The sequence below is a fragment of the Bombina bombina genome, chromosome 2 (assembly GCF_027579735.1).
Source record: "Bombina bombina isolate aBomBom1 chromosome 2, aBomBom1.pri, whole genome shotgun sequence".
Taxonomy (NCBI): domain Eukaryota; kingdom Metazoa; phylum Chordata; class Amphibia; order Anura; family Bombinatoridae; genus Bombina; species Bombina bombina.
In genome coordinates, this window is record NC_069500.1 from 367,913,756 (window position 1) to 367,938,838 (window position 25,083).

The window sequence follows — 25,083 nt, forward strand, 5'->3', positions numbered from 1 at the left end:
TCTCTACCTAATACATCTCCATCACTAGAGCCTAATCACACAACTCTCATCCCTGTGTCTCTACCTAATACATCTCCATCACTAGAGCCTAATCACACAACTCTCATCCCTGTGTCTCTACCTAATACATCTCCATCACTAGAGCCTAAGCACACAACTCACATTCCTGTATCTCTACCTAATACATCTCCATCACTAGAGCCTAATCACACAACTCTCATCCCTGTGTCTCTACCTAATACAACTCCAGCACTAGAGCCTAAGCACACAACTCACATTCCTGTGTCTCTACCTAATACATCTCCATCACTAGAGCCTAATCACACAACTCTCATCCCTGTGTCTCTACCTAATACATCTCCATCACTAGAGCCTAAGCACACAACTCACATTCCTGTGTCTCTAGTGACCCACTTAGGAATTCCACCCATTCCATCACCTGCTATGCTCAGCACTTGTATTACTCAGTGCAGTTATACTCAACAGCAATATATTTAGCTCCAAGAATAGAGAAGACAGGTGAGCATAAACTGAACAGCTAGATGCCTTATAATACAAATCTGTCCCAGCATACTGGTTAAAGGGACAATGTGCTGTAAAATTATTTTTCCCTTAAAGGGACATGAAGCACACATTTCTGTTCATGATATAGACAGAGAATGCAATTTTTAAAAAGTTTCCAATTTACTTCTACTATTAAATTTGCTTTGTTCTCATGTTATTCTTTGTTCTTCGTGTTATTCTTTGATATGTAGTGTGAACGTCTGGAGCACTACATGGCCTAAAAAAGTGCTGCCGTGTAACGCATTTGCTAATGCATTACATTCTTGCAAAACTGCAGACATGCACACTGCTGTGCTTACCTTCCTGATTTTCAACAAAGGATATCAAGAAAACATTGGAAAGTTGTTTAAAATTATATTCTCTATCTGAAGCATAAAAGAAAATTCTTGTGCTGAAGCACCTTTTTATGCGTTTCCAATGACTAGTAAAACCAGCTGCAGAGTAGAAAATTTATGAGAATTTGCTTATTTATGTTTATTTTTGTACATGAAATACAAATACATTCAAATGGGTTGAGCTTGCAGGGAAATCAGATCTTATTTTTTATCAATTTCTGTACACAAATGCTTATTTGTATTATCTCTGTCTGTTTAACAAAGCCAAATACGTAGAGAACAATTGAAATTTAACATTTTATTACTTATCTCTTCTAACCCCATGGGGGAGAGGGTAAAGAATGGATCATTGGGCACTAATTTAGGGTACACTGTCGAAGGGGGTTATTGATTTAATGTTGGCAGTACACATATTATATACATATCAAATTGCTTAACAGAATAAAACAAAACAAAATCACTTATATTTATTATAAATTTAGCTTTCAGAATTTTGTATTATTAATGTGGTATTTCTGATATACAATATTTCAGTTTACTTTTCATTCTGGCAATGATAAGTCTGCTAAAAATCATTAAAAAGAGAAGGAGCATACTAATGGCTTAAAATCAATACAGGAAGGTCATTTGTCTCTCATATATATAGTATACCATTTCAAAAATACATGACTTTATGTCAGCAAAGAGTCCCATCAATACTGAGAGGAGCGAGGTTATATGCAATATTTATATTATGCCTGTAAATATCTCTGCAGGAATCCTCTGGGGACTTGTGGTAACAAAGCACAGTTTCAACATGCAGCAGCTGCCTAGCGATCATTAAATTGATTTTACAGGGCCATAATGCATTTTCTGTGAATTACAGTGTGAAGCAGCAATCTACATCTCTATGCTGCTAGTGGTCCTATCAATAAAAATGTTGTTTTACATTTAAGGCTAAAATCACACAGGTTACAGTTATTGGAGCTCTTCTCTTTCTTTTTTAAAACACGATGAGTCCACGGATCATCTTTATTACTAATGGGATATTCACCTCCTGGTCAGCAGGAGGCAGCAAAGAGCATCACAGCAGAGCTGTTAAATAGATCCTCCCTTCCCTCCCACTCCAGTCATTCTCTTTGCCTATGTTAGTGATAGGAAGAGGTAAAGTGAGGTGTTAGTGTAGATTCTTCAATCAAGAGTTTATTATTTTTAAAGTAGTGCAAGATTGTGCTGCTTTGTCCTAGGGTGTAGTCCATATCAGTCTCTTCAGTAGAGCTTTTGGTGGCTTTAGAGCAATGGGAACTTGTGGGACATAATTCTCACTGCGCTTCCCATAGATTGTTTGCTGCCCTATTTGTTAAAGTCTGAGGGTAGAGAATATACTCAGTACTTTTTTGTTCCACAGGCCAATGTGAGGAGGAGGGCCTCGCAAGCCGGGTGGGCTGCCTTCCTGCCAGGCAGCTTTCTAAGGTAAGTGCTAAATGCTTTTTTCTGGAAAGGATGCATACACAGAAAAATGTAGCACTTTTTATACTTTTATAAGGGACACTAGATACATTGGCCCTAGGAGAAGGGGGGGGCATGTTATCTGGCAGTGAATGCAGGCACTGGAGTGACTCTGTGCTTTTTTATGATCTAGCATACTTGCAAACTCCCAACGGCTTATTTTATTTAATTGCAGCCGTCTGGGTGGTTTATACTGTTTTTGTACTCAACACAAATGTGGGTAAACAGGTTAGGTGTAATGCTAGCCCAGTTGGCCTTATTTCATGTTTTGGCCGACCGGGAGGTTATTTGGTAGTATGGCCATGTTGTTCAGCATGTCTGTATTTCTTCTTAAAGACACAATGAGTTTATGGATCATCTTCAGTACTTATGGGATATTCACTTCCTGGTCAGCAGGAAGAGGCAAAGAGCACCACAGCAGAGCTGTTAAATAGCTCCTCCCTTCCCTCCCACTCCAGTCATTCTCTTTGCCTACGTTAGTGATAGGAAGCAGGTAAAGTGAGGTGTTAGTTTAGATTCTTCAATCAAGAGTTTTTTATTTTATGAGTAGTGCAAGAGAGTGCTACTTTGTTCTGTGGTGTAGCCTAGTCCATATCAGTCTCTACAGTAGAGCTCTGGTGGCTTTAGAGCTATGGGAACTGGTGGGACATAATTCTCACTGCACCTCCCATTTTCAGCTGCCCCATATCCTTCAGCCTGAGATTATTACTGATTCAGCATTGCTTATCTCTCAGGCCAATGTGAGGGAGAGGACCTCTCAAGCTTGGGAACTGACCTACTGCCAGGCAGCGTTTGAGGTAAGTGCTGCCTTTTTCTGGGATCTAAGGAGTCTCAGTGTTTGTTTCATTAGAACTACGGTACATAAGGGGTTAATGGTAAACCTTACTTATGTGGGCACAGTTTCAGTCTTTCAGAAAAGAAGTCTTACTTAGGCAGTAATTAGGTGCAGGCACTGGGGCTGGAGTTATGTTGCTAAGTTTATTTTATTTATTGGAGGGTTCTGGTGGTTTCACTTTAGTTTTTTCCCGGAGAGGGAAGCAGAGACTTGCAGCACGTTCACGAAGGGCAGGACTTCCTGTTTTTTTGGAGCCTCTGCTTGTAGCACTATTTCCAAGCAGTTGCAGGTCTTCAGATGTGCTGTACTGGGGTTTATCTGGGCTAGAGCAGCATGTAGAACACTTTTCATGCACTTTTAGCACAGATGCGGCAGGTTGCAGTAACGGATCGTTTCTACAAGGGATCCGGTAGCATTGGTTAAGGTAGGAACACCTCAGCAGGTTGCTGTGTTGCAGAGGTTTAATTATTGCTTACATTTTCTAACCGTTTTGTAACTACAGCAAAATTAGCAGTTTGTCAAGAGAAAGAAAAAACGTTTAAATTTAAAGAGACAGTAATGGTTTTTGATAATTTTATTTTATTGTTATTCCCAGTATTTTTTCTGCTCAATACCAATATTTTATGTGAAAAAATGGACCAAGATGAGGTGCAAGCTGTTACATGTGCTTTATGTCTTGATGCAAATGTGGAACTACCAATCCCTTTCTGTCCTACATGTATTGAAAGGACTGTGAATTTAGGGATAACATTTTTGCTGAGCCAATCTCCTCTGATGAGGGTCAATTTCTGCAGCAACTTTCTCCAACTGTTCCAAAAATTATCTCCCTCACCAGCAGTGCCCTGCACGTCTACTGTAGTTCCTTCTGGAATTTCACTACAAGACATAGCTTCTCTTATGTCTACTACTATCTCTGATGCTCTGTCTGCCTTTCCAATGTTGCAGGGCCATTGCAAGAGAAAGTCCATTTCTGCAGTTAGTGAGGTTTCTGATGCTGTGGTAGCTATCTCAGAAGTCTCTTCTCACAGATTTGAGGAAGAGGTTCCTGCTCTGGCATCTGAAGGGAGAAATCTCAGATTCGGAGAAGGTGTTACCTTTGACCGACTCAGAAGTGGTATCTTTCAGGTTTAAACTGGAACATCTTCGTCTCTTACTTAGAGAGGTTTTAATTACCCTAGATGATAGTGACTCCACAGTGATGGTTGTCCCCCCAAAGTCTAGCAAATTAGACAGATATTATGAGGTACCTTCCTTTACAGATGTTTTTCCAGTTCCTAAGAAGGCCTCGGAAATTATTAATAGAGAATGGGAGAGACCTGGTATTCCTTTCTCTCCTTCTCCTATTTTTAAGAAGATGTTTCCTATAGCTGACTCAGTTAAAGAGGTGGCTTCTAGCTGTCCCTTACAAGGGGAAGACCCTGTCCTGAGCTGAAATAGATTATTTCTGACATTACGGGAGGTAAGGGTCACCTTCTCCCTCAGGACAAAAAGATTAGGCAAAAAGGAAGACAAAGTAATTTTCATTCCTTTCCCAACTTCAAGGGATTATCTTCCTCTTCTCCCTCAACTAAGCAGGAACAAGCTAAATCTAATTGGAGACCTGCCCAATCTTGGAATAAGGGTAAGCAATCCAAGAAGGTGGCCAATGGCTCCAAGACAGCATGAAGGTTTTGCCCCCGATACGGGACAAATGGATCTAGTAGGGGGCAGACTTTCTTTTTTCGCTCAAGCCTGGGTTCGGGACGTTCAGCATCCCTGGGCTATAGAAATAGTGTCTCAGGGATACAAGCTGGAGTTCAAAATTTGTCCTCCCAGGGGCAGGTTTCTACTTTCAAGGTTATCTGCAGACCAGACAAAAAGAGAGGCATTCTTACATTGTGTAGAAGACCTCTTAGCTCTGGGAGTGATCGTTCCCGTTCCACCTCAAGATCAAGGTATGGGATTCTATTTCAATCTGTTTGTGGCTCCCAAGAAGGAAGGAACCTTCAGACCAATTCTAGACCTCAAGAGTCTAAACAAGTTTCTCAGAGTGCCATTCTTCAGGATGGAAACTATTCATTCCATCCTTCCCTTGATCCAGGAGGGTCAGTTTATGACAACAGTAGATTTAAAGGACGCGTACCTGCATGTTCCCATTCACAGGGATCATCACAGGTTCTTAAGGTTTGCCTTTCTAGACAAGCATTTCCAGTTTGTGGCTCTTCCTTTCAGTCTTGCAACAGCTCCCAGAATCTTCACAAAGGTTCTGGGGTCTCTTCTTGCGGTGCTTTGTTCAAGAGGCATTGCGGTGGCGCCGTATCTGGACGATATCATAGTTCAGGCGCCGTCCTTTCAGCTAGCAAAATCACACACGAACCTGGCAGTGGCTTTCTTAAGGTCACAAGGGTGGAAGGTGAATCTAGAAAAGAACTCTTTAGTTCTTCATACAAGAGTGTCCTTTCTAGGAACCATCATAGACTGTCTGTCTATGAAGATTTTTCTGACAGAAGTCAGGAAATTAAAGTACAGTGCAAAAAAGGAGTGAATTCCAATAGTTTCACAGATAAGTGAAAGGTGTTCAGTTCATATTAGGACAATAAAAAAATCAATTTAGTATATATAGTTAAACAGGTGAACTGGAAATCAGCTCTAAGTAGTAACCTAAAACCCAATACTGATACTCAAAGTTCTGCCTATAAACAAAATGCTGGGAGTGTGAGGGTGCCCACCCGAACACTTCCAGTGAAATATAAGTACAAGTACAAAGATATGAATAAAAAGACTGAAAATAGGCGCAGATAAGGATACTGAGAGGCTGTCAGCTGAGAAGCTAATAAATGTAAAAATATACTAGTATGTGAAAGGATATACTGTGAGGGAAAACAGTAAGACTACTACCTGTCTATAAACCCCTTCCACTTCAATGGTATATATACAAAATATATCTGGGAAATCAGCCAAAAATAAATCCCAAATTTGATCAGTCACATATCTTGACAATGAATTGGTGTGATACACCACACATCACATAAATATGGTTTCAGTCTTGTCAGAGATTGAAGGATTAAAAAGGTTGATGTGGGGGCGGAGCTAACTAGCTTTCAGAGCAGACGTGTGGGATCAGAGCTCCTGACATAATTATGCATAAATAAGTAAAAAAAACAATATTACTACATACAAAATTGTACTAGACCACCCTTGTAACTAAGTGACCAGTCGGGCTATCATTGATGTGCCCGCAGAAACCGAGAGTAGTGGAAGCTGGGGGACCTGGTTGCACTCCGGCATTAGGCCCTTAGGCCAAGATCGTCAGAGGGGATTTGACTCCTTACTGCAACTGATCCCTCATCCCGAAAGGTAAGCGTTATCAGCCCAAAGTCGCAAGGGTCATAAAGATCATCAACAGCTAGACATGGACACTGGATCTGCTGCCTGAGTGAGACTAGCCCCTACGCAGCGTTACCACCTGCACTGTTCAGACCCCTATAATCTTCAGCATGAAGGATCTATATAGCGCAGCACAAGCATTGTTGGAAGAATATGAGACTGAAATCCTGGCCAGATTTTATAGCCTCCTAATGAAAATGCAGTCTGTTGGAGTTCGTGACTCTGCTGTTGCGCAACCTAACCTATATTCGCTGCCTAACGAGAACAGTCTGAGCGGGCCCACGGCTAGGTCTCCTGGGCGTGGGTTACTTATTGAGGATAGCGTTACCCGCTCCATGTCTCCCGGGTCCCCTGGTTTTGAGGCTCGTACAATGGAGTCCGAGAGGCCACAACATACTGTGGATTTGCAGGAAAGAAGCATTTGGCGCTGGCCTTCGCTGGAATTCAGTGCAGGTCAGCCATCTTGGGTCTTGCACAGGCTCTTGTTTAGGAGACTAGCTGCGATTGGAACTGCCTCAACAGGCTATGTGGAGTCTGGCCATGCAGCTTTTTCACTGGAGTGGGCTGAAGAGAGACACTAGATGTTGATTTGAGTTACAGGACATTAACGCTTTGCTGATGTTGATGTTTGGTGATTTTAATCTCACAGTTTATTAGAGTCCAGTTACTGAACGGTATATACTGTTTTTATGACGCCCTTGGGCTGATTTAGTACTGCACCCTCTGTACCGGATAGCATGGCAAAGATCATATGTGGAACTAAAGGTTATGAGAGTGCTGCATATACAATATAACTTTAGTGTCATTCTAAGCTGGCAAATAAGTACTTTAAGTAGGGTCCTTGATGTTTAGGCTCATTATATACCTGTTAGTGAATTAAACTGGTCAATTTTATCCTGTATATAGACATTCACTAAATTTAGCCCTTATGTGTTTCTTGGCACTTTTTTCCGCATGCAATTGTAATGAGTCAGCTCCCTTAAAATTACGGTAGTCCCCTTCTGATAATATATATGTTGTGTGGAGGAGAGCATTTACACCAAATATAATTTAGGTTACATGGCTTATCCAAGGAAGGGGACTTCATTACCAGCCCTGAATCCGCCCCCTCACTTTGTGGTAAGGGATAAATGGCTTACCCTCCATACTCCCTATTTAACAGAGTTATGTAGTCTCTGTCCTATTCGTAGAGCCTCTGCTATGGTTTGTACCTGCATGTGTGTAAGAATGGCTCTCCGGATCTTAATATTGAAAGATGTATTATGACTATTATTCTGTGTTCCAAAGTCTGCAAACTGTCTATCCCTACAATTTTTGTATAGATATTAGCTCATGTATATATTTAATGTATGAGATAGATTTACTGGTAGGATGCTTAAGAGTTAAAGGGTCTAAGGTAACCAACATAAGTGTTTCCCACGTTCTTCACAGAATAGGATCCTGTTGGGACGAATGAAAATGAATAGAGGCACTGGTTAATTTTAACTATAAACTGGATACATATGGTTACCTATGGGTGAAATATTTGCTCCTTTCTCAGCATAATGTAACTGAACTTGGCTGTGATTGGTTGTATTCCTTTACCTATTAGTATTTAGACTTATTGGTGAAGCAGTTTCTGCAGCTCTATTTCTCTGATATAATGTTTAGTGTGTGTATATTTAATGTTGCTATGTTTAAGTTTACCATCTCCTTCAATTTTACTACTAGTTTTCCGGACCTACCCATGGTCCTAGCAGACATATGAAGGAGTCTGTAAGTGTAGGCCTTGACTTGGCCTGTATTACTCAAAAATCCTCTGATTAGCAAATTGAATCTATTGGGGTCCAAAAGTGGCCTCAGGTGTCTTTGAGGGGAAAAAGAGGGCGCTTTTAGGTTTTCTCCCCAATCCCTATTCATTTGAGCTATGTTTCAAATGGGTACACTATGCAACTGTTATGATAAGGGATCTATCCCTAAATATGTTCTTATGTATTTCTTATGTCCACGATATTTGTTTTTACATCTACTGTACGTCATGAGTTTGCTTGAGCAAACCGTTTGTTGTCTTTGTAATTGTTATTCCTTCAATAAAAAACCTCATTTAAAAAAAAAAAAAAAAAGGTTGATGCATACAAATGAATAGATTGTCCTAAAACGACATTCACATCCTACTTACTAAATGGTACCTTAATCATATGAGGTAAGTGACACGCAAAAGGAGACTCCAATCCACTGGGGGTGCCGTTTTCCTCCACAGCTACCAATCCACTGCTCAGCACCCACTAAGCAGTGGATTGGAGTCTCATTTTCTCCGTACCCGGTTTCCTGTGATACGGAGGGTGAGAGAAGAAGAGGTGTACCATACCCAGGGAGCACTGAAGCAGGATCCCTGATCGTCCCAGGATTTCTATTTGAATCTATGCGCGTCACTTACCTCATATGATCGAGGTACCATTTAGTAAGTTGGATGTGAATGTCGTTTTAGGACAATCTATTTATATTCATCAATGTTTTTCAGCCTTCAATCTCTGACAAGACTGAGACCATATTTATGAGATGTGTGGTACATCACACCAATTCATTGTCAATATATGTGACTGATCAAATTTGGGATTTATTGTTGGCTGATTTCCCAAATTAGTTTTATTTCTTTATTTATTTATTTATTTATAATGCTTTTAATGTAAGCTTTCTGTTCTTTGTTTTGTGTGTGCATTCTATGTGCATATCAGACATTTATACACTGATTAGCTATTTAGCTCTGTTCAACCTTCACATATATGTTGTATTTTCATCTACATATATTTTTATTTATGAATTGCTTGTAGCGTTTTTACCTAGGCTTCTTTTACCATCTATTTATCTACATATTCCACATATGTTTTGTTTCAGATATATTTTGTATATATACCATTGAAGTGGAAGGGGTAGTAGTCTTATAGACAGGTAGTAGTCTTACTGTTTTCCCTTGCAGTATATTCTTTCACATACTAGTATATTTTTGCATTTATTAGCTTCTCAGCTGACAGCCTCTCAGTATCCTTATCTGCGCCTATTTTCAGTCTTTATATATATATATATATATATATATATATATATATATATATATATATATATAGAGAGAGAGAGAGAGAGAGAGAGAGAGAGAGATACCTATTAGTATTTAGACTTATTGGTGAAGCAGTTTCTGCAGCTCTATTTCTCTGATATAATGTTTAGTGTGTGTATATTTAATGTTGCTATGTTTAAGTTTACCATCTCCTTCAATTTTACTACTAGTTTTCCGGACCTAACCATGGTCCTAGCAGACATATGAAGGAGTCTGTAAGTGTAGGCCTTGACTTGGCCTGTATTACTCAAAAATCCTCTGATTAGCAAATTGAATCTATTGGGGTCCAAAAGTGGCCTCAGGTGTCTTTGAGGGAAAAAAGAGGGCGCTTTTAGGTTTTCTCCCCAATCCCTATTCATTTGAGCTATGTTTCAAATGGGTACACTATGCAACTGTTATGATAAGGGATCTATCCCTAAATATGTTCTTATGTATTTCTTATGTCCACGATATTTGTTTTTACATCTACTGTACGTCATGAGTTTGCTTGAGCAAACCGTTTGTTGTCTTTGTAATTGTTATTCCTTCAATAAAAAACCTCATTTAAAAAAAAAAAAAAAAAAAAAAAAAAAAAAAAAAGGTTGATGCATACAAATGAATAGATTGTCCTAAAACGACATTCACATCCTACTTACTAAATGGTACCTTAATCATATGAGGTAAGTGACACGCAAAAGGAGACTCCAATCCACTGGGGGTGCCGTTTTCCTCCACAGCTACCAATCCACTGCTCAGCACCCACTAAGCAGTGGATTGGAGTCTCCTTTTCTCCGTACCCGGTTTCCTGTGATACGGAGGGTGAGAGAAGAAGAGGTGTACCATACCCAGGGAGCACTGAAGCAGGATCCCTGATCGTCCCAGGATTTCTATTTGAATCTATGCGCGTCACTTACCTCATATGATCGAGGTACCATTTAGTAAGTTGGATGTGAATGTCGTTTTAGGACAATCTATTTATATTCATCAATGTTTTTCAGCCTTCAATCTCTGACAAGACTGAGACCATATTTATGAGATGTGTGGTACATCACACCAATTCATTGTCAATATATGTGACTGATCAAATTTGGGATTTATTGTTGGCTGATTTCCCAAATTAGTTTTATTTCTTTATTTATTTATTTATAATGCTTTTAATGTAAGCTTTCTGTTCTTTGTTTTGTGTGTGCATTCTATGTGCATATCAGACATTTATACACTGATTAGCTATTTAGCTCTGTTCAACCTTCACATATATGTTGTATTTTCATCTACATATATTTTTATTTATGAATTGCTTGTAGCGTTTTTACCTAGGCTTCTTTTACCATCTATTTATCTACATATTCCACATATGTTTTGTTTCAGATATATTTTGTATATATACCATTGAAGTGGAAGGGGTAGTAGTCTTATAGACAGGTAGTAGTCTTACTGTTCTCCCTTGCAGTATATTCTTTCACATACTAGTATATTTTTGCATTTATTAGCTTCTCAGCTGACAGCCTCTCAGTATCCTTAACTGCGCCTATTTTCAGTCTTTTTATATATATATATATATATATATATATATATATATATAGAGAGAGAGAGAGAGAGAGAGAGAGAGAGAGAGAGAAAATAACCCATTGTGTAAACCATTTACAAATCTAGACAAGTCAGAAGATAAAGCAAGTCTTCTGACTTGTCTAGATTTGTAAATGGTTTACACAATTAGTTATTTTCTCTACATTTTGGATTTAGTGGAGGATTTTAAACTCACTTTTCGCCTCCCCATATTTTAAATTGCTGTTGTGTATATATACCTCACTCATACCTCAGTTTTACAAACTTTGCCTCCTTAGGAGGTAGTAACGCATGATGTGCTTGATTCTTCTGTGAAAGGAGCTTCTAAGCATATTGAAGCCCAGTTCCTCTCTAAGTGCAGTGTTTGTCTGAGGGATGTGAAGGGAGTATTGCCTGATGATACCATGTTTTCGCCTACGGTCGCAGGGATTCATCTGCTGCCTCCCTTTATAGATCGACAATATACTCTTGTACCATTACCTCTGCTGATATGTTTCAGTACTGGTTTGGCTGTCTGCTATATATGGATGGGTGTCTTACACGGTAAGTATATACATTTATTATATAAGACACTCTCAGCTATGGATTTGGCACTTTTTAACCCCTTAATGACCAGTGACGTACCCTGTACCTGGGCCTCTCTCTGCCACAATCTCTCTAAAAATAGCGAAATTTCGCTATTTCTACATGCCCCACAAGTGGGGCAGTTCAGAAATAGATGGGCAGAGTTACTGATGCAGAGAGGGACATCGCTGGAAGGGGGCGCGATATATGCGCAACGGTTAGGAAGAAAAAAACCCCACTGAGAGCAGCAGGGAGGGGGGAATCCTGGTTATAATACTAAGGGATGGTATAAGAAGGTGGGAAGTCGATCTGGGAGGGGGAGGGTATTTTTTTTTTAAAAAAAAAAATTGGCCTAATTTACAGCAAACTGGGTACTAGCAAACAGCTGCCAGTACCTAAGATGGTGGCAAATAGGTAGATGGGGGAGGGTTAGAGAGCTGTTTGGGGGGGGGGAGTCAGGGAGGTTGGGGGGTAAGGGGGGATCCTGCAGAAAATATATATAAAAAAGTATTTTAAAAAAAAGCCTTTTATTTTAGTACTGACAGATGTTCTGCCAGTACTTAAGATGGGGGTGACCTTTGGGGGGTGGGGGAGGGAAGATAGCTGTTTGAGAGGGGTCAGGGAGGGATCAGGGGTGATCGCTACACTAAAGCTAAAATTAACCCTACAAGCTACCTAATTAACCCCTTAACTGATGGGCATAATACAAATATGGTGCCCAGCGGCCTTCTAATTACCAAAAAGCAATAGCTAAGCTATATATGTCTGCTATTTCTGAACAAAGGGGATCCCAGAGAGGCATTTACAACAATTTGTGCCATGATTGCACAAGCTGTAAATAATTTCAGTGAGAAACCTACAATTGTGAAAAAGTTAATGATTTTTTTAATTTGATCGCATTTGGTGGTGAAATGGTGACATGAAATATACCAAAATGGGCCTAGATCAATACTTTGGGTTGCATACTAAAAATATATATATTTTTGATTATAAAAAAAGAAGATTTAAAAAAAAGGTTCTATTTCTGTTTAAATGTAGTGATGGCAAAAATGCTAAAAATGCTCTGGTCTTTTGGGGAAGTTTTTGTCTGAAATGCCCAGTCCTTAAGGGGTTAAGTAAAGTTGTTATATATTCTTTGTATACATGCCTTGAGTCAGTAATTCTGTGTTCTTTTTTAGCGACTTTATTTGGTGGCTAAATATTTGTTAAGGTTGGTAGAGTCTGTGAAACATGCAAGGGTTTTTTTGGAGCTAGTAATTTATTTATAAATTAGGATGCTATGTATTATGTTAGTCTCATGGAATGTTAATAATCGCATTTTTTGCAGTATAATAGAAGTACACATTAGGCTTTATTTAGGTACATTTTATTTTTGTATATACAAACCAATTTCTTACCTGCTTTTTAGAGTGATAGGTGTATTAGAATTTTGATGACACTATTTACGCCATGCGTCATCATTTTGCACCTTTTTTGGCGATAAAATTTCCTGACAAATTTGCTGTTATATGCTCCGCCCCAGCTCATTCAGTGCTCTCAGAAAACGCTTAAAGGGACACTGAACCCAAATTTTTTCTTTCGTGATTCAGATAGAGCATGAAATTTTAAGCAACTTTCTAATTTACTCCTATTATCAAATTTTCTTCATTCTCTTGGTATCTTTATTTGAAATTCAAGAATATAAGTTTAGACGCCGGCCCATTTTTGGTGAACAACCTGGGTTGTTCTTGCTGATTGGTGAATAAATGTATCTACCAAAAAAAGTGCTGTCCAGAGGCTGAACCAAAAAAAAAGCTTAGATGCTTTCTTTTTCAAATAAAGATGGCAAAAGAACAAAGAAAAATTGATAATAGGAGTAAATTAAAAAGTTGCTTAAAATTGCATGCTCTATCTGAATCCCGAAAGAAAACATTTGGGTTCAGTGTCCCATTAAGAGAGCGTTCATGCAGCATTATTTTATGAATCAGTCTTTTTTAAAAATATTTGCTCTGTTTCCCATTCTCTCAAGCCTGTTTTATATATATATATATATATATATATATATATACACACATATATATATATATATATACACACATATATATATATATATATATATATATATATATATACACACACATATATATATATATATCATATATATAGGAGCATGCATATAAATTTGCAGAATTAATTAAAAAAAATCAAATTTTGTTTTTTTGCAATTATGTCTCAAACTGAACCTGCCTCTGATGTTACCATATGATTTGAGCTGCCTGAACATGTATCTACCAAAGCTAAGTGTGTTTGTTGTAAAAAGCTGATCTAAAGTCTTCAGCTCAAGTATGTGGTTCTTGTTTTGACAATTTGTTAAATGCTGATAATATATCTATGAGTACAAATGCACCCACTGTTATTCCATCTCAGTCTAATGTACATAGCATTCCTGCAGAAATTAAAGATTTTATTGCTGCAGCTATAGAAAAGGCAATGACTGCTATTCTGCCTTCAAATAAACATAAAAGGGTTTTGCAACATTTTCCTAAACCTAGTGAATTAAGTTCTGAACTTCAGCATACTGATGTATCCTCTACTTCAGAGGACGCCACATCAGAGACAGATTTAGACAATTCCTCTCTTTTATTTAAGATAGAATATATTCACTCTCTCTTAAAGGAAGTTTTGTATACTTTGGGTACTGAGGAGTCTAAACCTTCTGATGATAAAGCTAGTAACTGTCTAAATTCTGTATTTAAAGGGACAGTCTAGTTCAAAATAAACTTTCATGATTCAGATAGGGCATGTCATTTTAAACAATTTTCCAATTTACTTTTATCACCAATTTTGCTTTGTTCTCTTGGTATTCTTAGTTGAAAGCTAAGCCTAGGAGGTTCATATGCTAATTTCGAAGCCCTTGAAGGCTGCTTCTTCTCTCAGGGCATTTTGACAGTTTTTCACCACTAGGGGGTGTTAGTTCATGTGTGTGATATAGATAACACTGTGCTCACGCACGTGGAGCTCATAGGAGCCAGCACTGATTGGCTAAAATGCATGTCTGTCAAAAGAACTTAAATAAAAGGGGGCAGTTTGCAGAGACTTAGATACAAGATAATCACAGAGGTAAAAAGTGTATTTATATAATTGTGTTGGTTATGCAAAACTAGGAAAAGGGAAATAAAGGGATTATCTATCTTTTAAAACAATAAAAATTCTGGTGTAGACTGTCCCTTTAAGACTACTGTTATTACTCCTGAAGTATGTCCTGTTCCAGACGCTATCTCTAATGTGATTGCTAAAGAATAGTCTAAGCCTGGTACCTCTTAACCCTTCTTCTAGGTTTAAGAAATTGTATTCTATTATTTCCACTGTTACTGGGGGTTCTTAGACAAGAAATCTAAGGGTAAATTTAAAGCTCCCAATTGTTTTCGTTCCTTTCGTCATAATAGAGAACAGAAAACCACTCCTTCCCCCAAGGCCTCTGGCTCTAATGGGAGACCATCTCCGAATTGGAATAAATCCAAGCCTTATAAAAAAAACAAATACTGCCCCGAAACCTACATAAAGGTGCAGCCCTAAAGCCAGTTCTTCAGGTAGGGGGCAGACTAAAGTTATTTCTAAGAGTTTGGACAGACTCTGTCCAAAATCAGTGGATTCAGAATTTAAATTTCTCAGGGGTATCAAATAGGATTCAGAATAACACCTCCCTTGGGAAGTTTTTTTCTTACCCATATACCAAAAAACCCAGTAAAACTCAAGCCTTTCTGAAATGTGTTTCAGATCTAGAACTTTCAGGGGTTATTGTCCCAGTTCCACAGCAGGACCAAGGATTGGGTTTTTATTCAAAACTATTCATTGTACCAAAGAAGGAAAGTTCTTTCAGACCAATTTTGAATTTGAAAACTTTAAATCATTTTGTAAGAGTACTAAATTTCAAGATGGTGACTATAAGGACTATTCTGCCTTTTGTTCAGCAAGGTCACTTCATGTCCACAATAGACTTACAGGACGCTTACTTCACATTCCGATTCATCCAGATCACTATCGACTCTTCCGTTTGGCTTTGCAACAGCACCAAGAATATTCTCAAAAGTTCTAGGTGCCCTTCTATCTGTAATCAGAGAGCAGGGTATTGCGGTGTTTCCTTATTTGGACGGCATCTTGGTACTAGCTCAATATTTTCATTTAGCAGAAGCTCACACAAAACAATGTCTCTTGTTTCTTCAATGACATGGTTGGAGGATCAATTTACCAAAGAGTTTCTGGATTCCTCAGACAAAAGTCACCTTTTTAGGTTTCCAGATAGATTCAGTGTCCATGAGTTTGAGATTGGTTTCAGCTTGTCTCAACCTTCATTCTCTATCATTCCGTTCAGTGGCTATGTGCATGGAAGTTTTAGGTCTCATGATTGCAGCATCGAACGCAATCCCTTTTGCTTGTTTTCATATGAGACCTCTACAGCTTTGCATGTTGCACCAAAAGTGCAGGGATTATACTCAGATATCACAACTGATATACTTAAATCGCAACACCCAACTCTCTCTGACTTGGTGGCTAAACCATCACCTTATTGTTCAAGGGGCCTCCTTTGTTCATCCTACCTGGACTGTGATCACAACAGATGCAAGTCTCACAGGTTTGGGAGCTGTTTGGGGGGCTCTGACAGCACAAGGAGATTGGAATCCTTGAGAGGCAAGGTTACCAATCAAAATCTTAGCATGCCATGCTATTTTCAGAGCTCTTCAGTCTTGGCCTCTATTAAAGAGAGAACTGTATATTTGGTTTCAAACAGACAATGTCATAACAGTGGCATATGTCAATCATCAAGGGGGACTCGCCATCCCCTAGCAATGAAAGAAGTATCTCTAATACTTTCTTGGGCAGAATACAACTCTTGTCTAATCACTGTGATTCATATGCCAAGTGTAGATAACAGGGAAGCGGATAATCTCAGCCGTCAGACTCTACATCCGGGGGAGTGGTCTCTCCCTCCAGATGTGTTCTATCAAATTGTGCAGATGTGGCGTCTTCCAGATATAGATCTGATGGCCTCTCATCTAAACAAGAAACTTCCCAGAAACCTCTTCAGGTCCAGGGATCCTCAGGCATAATTGGTGGATGCTCTAGAAGTTCCATGGTTTTTTTACCAACCTGCTTACATTTTTCCACCTCTCGTTCTTCTTCCAAGAGTGATCTCAAAGATCATAATGGAACAATCTTATGTGTTTCTGATAGCACCAGCATGGCCTCAAAGGTTCTGGTATGCAGACCTTGTCCGAATGTCCAGTTGCCAACCTTGGTCACTTCCTCTAAGACCAGACCTTCTGTCTCAAGGCTCGTTTTTCCATCCGGATCTCAAATCTCTAAATTTGAAGGCATGGAAATTCAACGCTTAGTTCTTAGTCATAGAGGTTTCTCTGACTCTGTGATTAACACTATAATACAGGCTTGTAAGACTGTTTCAAGGAAAATATATCACAAGGTTTGGAAAATCTATATTTCATGGTGTTCCGCTCATGATTATTCTTGGCATTCTTTTATAATTCCTAGGATTCTACCATTTCTTCAGGATGGTTTGGATAAAGGTTTATCTGCAAATACTTTGAAAGGACAAATCTTTGCTCTGTTTTATTTCACAGAAACATTGCTAATCTTCCTGATGTTTGCTGTTTTGTACAGGCTTTGACGCGTATCAAACCTGTTATGAAATCTATCTCTCCTCCTTGGCATCTAAATTTGGTATTAAAGACTTTGCAGGCTCCTCCTTTTGAGCCTATGCATTCTTTGGACATTAAACAACATTCTTGGAAAGTGTTATTTCTCTTGGCTATCTCTTCTTCTAGAAGAGTTTCTGAATTGTCTGCTCTCTCTTGCGAGTCTCCTTATCTGATTTTCTATCAAGATACAGCGGTTTTGCAGACTTTGTTTAAATTGTTGCCTAAAGTTGTGAATTCTAACAACATAAATAGGGAAATGATTGTTCCTTCCTTGTGTCCTAATCCTAAGAATACTCTTGAAAGATCTTTACAGTCTTTGGATGTGGTAAGAGCTTTGAAAAATTATGTTGAGGCTACTAAAGATTTCAAAAAGACTTCCCAGCTGTTATTTTTTCTGGTTCCAATAATGGGCAGAAAGACTCTGCCATTTCTTTGGCATCTTGGTTGAAACTTCGGATTCACAAAGCTTATTTGCAGGCGGGGCAGTCTCCGCCTCAGAGAATAACAGCTCATTCTACAAGATCAGTTGCCACATCTTGGGCTTTCAAGAATGAAGCTTCAATTGAACAAATCTGCAAAGCAGTCACTTGATCTTCTTTGCATACCTTTACTAAATTTTACCATTTTGATGTTTTTGCTTCTTCGGGAGCAGCTTTTGGTAGAAAGGATCTAAAGGCAGCTGTCTCAGTTTGATTCTAGTGCCTATGATTTAAGTTTTTTTGAATTTTTAAGAAAACAATTATTTTTTGGGATTTAATTTCTCAGTGGAAATAGCTGTTTTTATTTCATGCCTCCCTCTATAGTTACTTGTGGACTTCCACATCTTGGTTATTATATCCCATTAGTAACTAGCTTGTGGACTTTCGCCACCTATATGAAAGAAAACATAATTTATGTTATTTAAACTCTTGTGTTGAATTATTACAGTTTTCATGGACAGAAACATTTGTAAGCCATGTATGTGTTTTCTAACATATAAAATAAAACAATATTAACCCATAAAGTTTTATATCTGCTGTAGTTTATGTTACCTGCAACTGTTCAGGATTAAATTCTGGTTTACAGGTGCTTGACCTTTTGGATTGCATGAATTAATTAATTTATTTTATTTATTTTTTATTTATTATGTGTTGAAAAAAATGTACTTTTCCACATCTCTTAACAGTGAAAATGATTAGCTGAAGCTACAGCACAATGGATGCAATCTTCTATGCAGATAGATTGTATTGTCTAGTAGGTGATTTTAATTTATGAAAACAGTGGTTACTGTGATATAAAGTTTTAAACTCTTATTTTTATGAACTTTAAGCATGCTCCATAGAAGCAAACAGATGAAAATATAAGTGAAGACATGCTCAGAAGCAGCACTTGTCAGTAGAGGCTTATGGGAGTTGTAGTCCCAGATATTGGCTTGTATGGCGCTGTAGCCCGGAGGTAGCGAGTACCTGTAGCGGTTTCCTGTGAAATGCCATAATGATATTTTGATCAATTTAAGTGCTATACAGTCTAACAATTTGGGTATGATACTAGCAAATACAGCGATTAGATGTTAAGATATCTGATTTTAATTCCGCATATTGCTACTACTCCTTGAAGAATGGGAAAACATCTGAAGAAAGTCGTTTCTCTTGAATTAAAAAATAGTACAATTAGTACAATTAAAACTGAACAAAATGGAAAATGACCATAAAAACATCTGAAAAGGCAGCAGTGTACTACATGAAGTGAAGAAAATAAAAGTCTTTTTTATTTTTATAATTAGGATAGAGAATACAATTTTAAAAAAAGTTTCTAATTTACTTATATTGTCAAATTTGCTTTGTTGAAGAGATATCTAGATAGGTAGCGTGCACATGTCTGGAGCATTACATGACAGGAAATAGTGCTGCCATCTAGTGCTCTTGCTAATGTATAACATTGTTGCAGAAAAATACTGCCATATAGTACTGCAGACACGTGCACACTCCTGAATTTACTTCCTGCGTTTCAACAAAGGAAAACAAGAAAACAAAGAACATTTTGTAATAGAAGTTGGAAACTTGTTTCAAATAGTATGTTCTATCTGAATCATGAAAGTAACTTTTTGGGTTTTATGTCTCTTTAACTGAAAGCCTAATTATGACTTTCATGTCCCTTTAAATTCTGCATGCTTGGTGCTTTGTTAATGACATCACATATTACATAATGTATCATCAGTGATGTCATTGATCATGGGGCAAACAGTTACATCTCAAATTAAAGGGATATGAAACCGCAATTTTTTCTTTCACGATTCAGATAGGGCAGGCGATTTTTAACAACTTTCTGATTTACTTTTTTTAAATCATTTTTTAATTCTCTTGGTATCTTTTGTTGAAAGGCAGGTATGTAAGCTTAGGAGTGTGCCCATGTCTGGAGCACTATATGGCAGCAGTTCTGCAAGAGCACCAGATGGATCCCCCCCTACTACAGAGTCACTCTATAACCTTCATCATATTCTGATACCTGCTAGTTTGCAAACCCTTCTCACAATGATTTTTTTCTTCAGGACTAATTTATATTAGGAATATCAGCTCCTGGTACTTGATCTAGTAATGATTACCTGCATCCCCTACAGCAATAATGTCTAACTCACTGGTGGGCCTCTGGTGGTGGCTGCATATTGCAAACAAGTGAAATATTAGCAATGAGATGTTCTTTCTTTAGAGGTACAGTTACATATAGCATCCTTATGAATGGTGTAACATTAAGTAAAGGGACAGTAAAGTCAAAATATACATAAATGGATAGGATAGAGCATGACATTTTAAACAAACGTTCCAATTTATTTATATGATCAATTTTGCTTAGTTCTCTTAGTATCCTTTGTTAAAAAGCATTACATAGGTGTGCTCAAGAGTGTGCACGTGTATTTAGCCACCTGGAAGGAAGGTTTGCAACAATGTTTATAGCAATTAAATACATAGTAGCAAACACTGCTGCACACCCCTAAGCTCCTATCAGCCTATCCAGATTTACTCTTAAACAAAAAAAAAGTAAATTGGAAAGTTGTTTAAAATTGCATCCTCTATCTGAATAATGAATTTTGACTTTACTGTCCCTTTAACTCCAAGTCCTCTATCCTGTAAGGACAAAGACATAAAAAAATCAATCTGTGAAGAGCTATAACTGCTGCAAAGGTCTGCTATGGTTACTACACCAGAAACATAAATGATATACTGCAAAAGGAAAAACTAAGAAAAAGCTGCAGGATTCCTGCTGGTAGTTTACACTGCTATGGTCAGTGAGATACATGAACGTGAGAGTTGTGTCTCACTCCCTAACCTTTAGAACGGTATGAGCCTATAAAATGTATCATGGCTTGCACTGAATGGGGGAGTGATCTGGCCTATACAAACATGAGGCAGTGGAGCTGATTTCAGTCTCAGTAAGGGGAGGCCTGGTGACTACTCACTATGGAATGGGATTTGCATAATGATCTGGGATACCAAAGTGAATGATGACTTTCCTGTCAGTGAAGTGCCAAATGTATGTATGAGAGCTGTACCTTTTGTAAAAGCTATAGTGGGATGGCATTTAGTCTGTAGACCCCGTGGGGTGAATGCATCTCTTAAAAAACATTAATTATATCTCTATGATCTTGCACTTCTATATATTTTATGGCAAGATACTAATTTTGATGGACCCTTATAAGCTCATTATTTGTGATTCTGTTTGTCACACAATTGTCTACACTCATATTCTGCTTTATGTCTAAGCAGGAGAAGAAATTGACAGTAATTATAAAGATATTATTTATAATGCTTAAAGGGACACTAAACCCATTTTTTTTCTTTAATGATTCAGATAGAGAATGCAATTTTAAGCAACTTTCTAATTTACTCCTTTTTATCAATTTTCTTCATTCTCTTTGTATCTTTATTTGAAATGCAAGAATGTAAGTTTAGATGCCGGCCCATTTTTGATGAACACACTGTAAATAAATTCATCCACCAATAAACAAGTGCTTTCCATGGTTCTCTTGCTGTCTTTATTTAAAAAGCAGAAATGCAAAGCTAGGAGACGGCCTATTTTTGATTCAGAACCTGGGTTACGCTTGCCTATTGGTGGCTAAATCTATCCAGGGTGCTGAACTTAAAACGTTCCTGCTTTTTAAAGAAAGATAGCAAGAGCACAAAGAAAAAATGATAATAGGAGTAAATTCGAAAGTTGCTTAAAATGACATGCTCTATCTAAATCATGAAAGAAAAGCTTTGGGTTTAGTATCCCTTTAACAAATTGTAAAACTAAATACTGAGAAAAGAGAATGGACATTTTGTATTAGGGATGATGAGCAAAATATTTGATTTAGTCACTACAAAGGGAAATTAAATGTCTGGATTTTCATGGGTTTATATTGCCAACTGCTAGAGTACTGTAATCTTTGTTCTCATTGCATATCAGATTCAGACTGAACTAGAAATGAACAATCCTATTATATAAAAGGCCAAGTGTGTTTGTCCGAAGCTGTCATGCGCAGTAGAGACAGCACAAGGACAAACACACCTGGCCTTTGAGTCCTACTCCCTAGCTGATCTCATCTGTGGCAGAAGTGGGCGTGACCGGGCGTGAGTGGGGGCGTGGCTGACGTGAATTGCCATGAAGGGGCGTGGCCGGACGTGAAGGGGCGTGGTCGGACGCAGTCGCGAGATAGAGAGGGTAGACTGAGAGACAGAGAGGAGAGGGGGGAGAGAGAGAGAGGAGAGGGGGGGGAGAGAGAGCAGGGGAGAGAGGAGAGGGGGGAGAGAGCGCAAAAGAGAAGGGGGAGAGAGAGCGCAAAAGAGAGGGGGGAGAGAGATAGCAAAAGAGGGGGGAGAGAGAGAGCAAAAGAGAGGGGAGAGAGAGAGCACAAAAGAGAGGGGGAGAGAGAGAGCACAAAAGAGAGGGGGAGAGAGAGAGCACAAAAGAGAGGGGGAGAGAGAGAGCACAAAAGAGAGCAAAAGAGGGGGAGAGAGAGAGAGCACAAAAGAGAGAGGGGAGAGAGAGAGGAGGGGGGAGAGAGAGAGAGGAGGGGGGGAGAGAGAGAGAGAGGAGGGGGGGAGAGAGAGAGAGAGGAGGGGGGAGAGAGAGAGGAGGGGGGGGAGAGAGAGAGAGAGAGGAGGGGAGGAGAGAGAGAGAGAGAGAGAGAGAGAGAGAGGAGGGGGGGGAGAGAGAGAGAGAGGGGAGGGGGGGGAGAGAGAGAGAGAGAGGAGGGGGGAGAGAGAGAGAGGAGGGGGGAGAGAGAGAGAGAGAGAGAGAGAGAGGGGGGGGGGAGAGAGAGGAGGGGGGGGAGAGAGAGGAGGGGGGGAGAGAGAGGAGGGGGGGGGAGAGAGAGGAGGGGGGAGAGAGAGAGAACGAAGGGGGGAGAGAGAGAGAGAGAGAGAGCGGAGAGAGAGAGAGAGAGAGAGAGAGCGGAGGGGGAGAGAGAGAGAGAGAGAGAGAGAGGAGGGGGGAGAGGGAGAGGAGGGGGGAGAGGGAGAGGAGGGGGGAGAGGGAGAGGAGGGGGGAGAGGGAGAGGAGGGGGGAGAGGGAGAGGAGGGGGGAGAGGGAGAGGAGGGGGAGAGAGAGAGGAGGGGGAGAGAGAGAGAGAGGAGGGCAGGAGAGAGAGAGAGAGAGAGAGAGATAGAGGAGGGGGGGAGAGAGAGGAGGGGGGGAGAGAGGGGAGAAAGAGAGGAGGGGGGAGAGAGAGCTCAAAAGAGAGGGGGAGAGAGAGCGCAAAAGAGATGGGGGAGATAGAGAGGGGGGGAGAGAGAGATCTCAAAAGAGAGGGGGAGAGAGAGCGCAAAAGAGATGGGGAGAGAGAGCTCAAAAGAGAGGGGGAGAGAGAGCGCAAAAGAGATGGGGGAGATAGAGAGCAAAAGAGGGGGGAGAGAGTGCGAAGAGAGGGGGGAGAGAGAGAGCGCAAAAGAGAGGGGGAGAGAGAGAGCACAAAAGAGAGGGGGAAGAGAGAGAAAGCAAAAGAGAGGGGGGGAGAGCGCAAAAGAGAGGGGGAGAGAGAGCGCAAAAGAGAGGGGGGAGAGAGCGCAAAAGAGAGGGGGAGAGAGAGAGCAAAAGAGAGAGCACAAAAGAGAGGGGAGAGAGAGAGGGGGAGAGAGAGCTCAAAAGAGAGGGGGAGAAAGAGCGCAAAAGAGATGGGGGAGAGAGAGCTCAAAAGAGAGGGGGAGAGAGAGAGCGCAAAAGAGATGGGGGGAGAGAGAGCGCAAAAGAGATGGGGGGAGAGAGAGCGCAAAAGAGATGGGAGAAAGAGAGCGCAAAAGAGATGGGAGAGAGAGAGCGCAAAAGAGATGGGAGAGAGCGCAAAAGAGAGGGGGAGAGAGAGCAAAAGAGAGGGGCAGAGAGAGCAAAAGAGAGGGGCAGAGAGAGCGCAAAAGAGAGGGGTAGAGGGAGCGCAAAAGAGAGGGGGGAGGGGGAGCGCAAAAGAGAGGGGGAGAGAGCGCAAAAGAGAGGGGGAGAGAGAGAGCTCAAAAGAGAGGGGGAGAGAGCGCAAAAGAGAGGGGGAGAGAGAGAGAGCAAAAGAGAGGGGCAGAGAGAGCGCAAAAGAGAGGGGGGAGGGGGAGCGCAAAAGAGAGGGGGAGAGAGAGCGCAAAAGAGAGGGGGAGAGAGAGAGCGCAAAAGAGAGGGGGAGAGAGAGAGCGCAAAAGAGAGGGGGAGAGAGCGCAAAAGAGAGGGGGAGAGAGAGAGCGCAAAAGAGAAGGGGGGAGAGAGAGAGCGCAAAAGAGAAGGGGGGAGAGAGAGAGCTCAAAAGAGAGGGGGGAGAGAGAGCTCAAAAGAGAGGGGGGAGAGAGCTCAAAAGAGAGGGGGAGAGAGAGAGCAAAAGAGAGGGGGAGAGAGAGAGAGAGAGAGAGAGAAAGAGAGAGAGAGCAAAAGAGAGGGGGAGGGAGAGAGTGCAAGGGGTGGGACCGCTGTACTGCAAAAAATGGCCCGTGTGAACGGGCTTTAGGACTAGTATTCTATATTGAGGAATAAGATAACAAATCCATTGGCATTATACAAGACTAAAATATTGCGTGATCTTGCCTTTTCATGCTAAATAACTAGGAAAAAAACCTTCTAACAATACATAATGTAATAAAAGTCCAGGTTTCTGTAAATTAGTGCATTGCTTACCTGTCTGATCAGCACTTTTAACAGTCAGTTCATACGTCAGATCTGTAAAAAACAAATGGGGTGTTTAGAAAGTCATGGATAATTCCAGCTTGAACTCAGCCTTTTAAGCTTATTCTTTTTTATTCTGCCTCGCCCTTACAGCTTTTAAAGTATTGAAAAAACACAACAGTCTCTTGTACCTAACCCAATGAAAGGACACAATAATGTATGGAATTTTACAGTAGGTATCCACAAGTATACATTAGATTAGTACTTATCTTTAGTCACATTGAGTCTGTAAGAGAGCAGGTCTAAGTTGTATAACTATTTTTAACACAGTGAAGCTAACATTAAGTTATTTTTTGTTTTGAACAATTAAGTACTGAAAGCCCCAAATAACAGGCATACCCTATTGCACTTACCCTTTTATATATAATGAAATGTAAAGACTGAATATCCACGACTGTTACTGTTGTAGTCCAGCAGGGATATATAACATGCAATGCCTGCAAACTAAAG

General features: G+C 39.9%; 1 protein-coding gene across 5 annotated transcripts in view; it reads right to left on the reverse strand.

Annotated features, from left to right (window-relative positions):
* The window catches only part of CCDC92 (coiled-coil domain containing 92), a 161,311-nt gene that overhangs the window by 18,939 nt on the left and 117,289 nt on the right, over positions 1-25,083 (reverse strand). For all 5 annotated transcript variants that reach the window (XM_053701824.1, XM_053701823.1, XM_053701820.1 and 2 more), the window contains one exon: positions 24,586-24,627. In XM_053701824.1, coding sequence (XP_053557799.1) covers positions 24,586-24,627 — 42 coding nt within the window. The remainder of the gene's footprint in view (positions 1-24,585; positions 24,628-25,083) is intronic.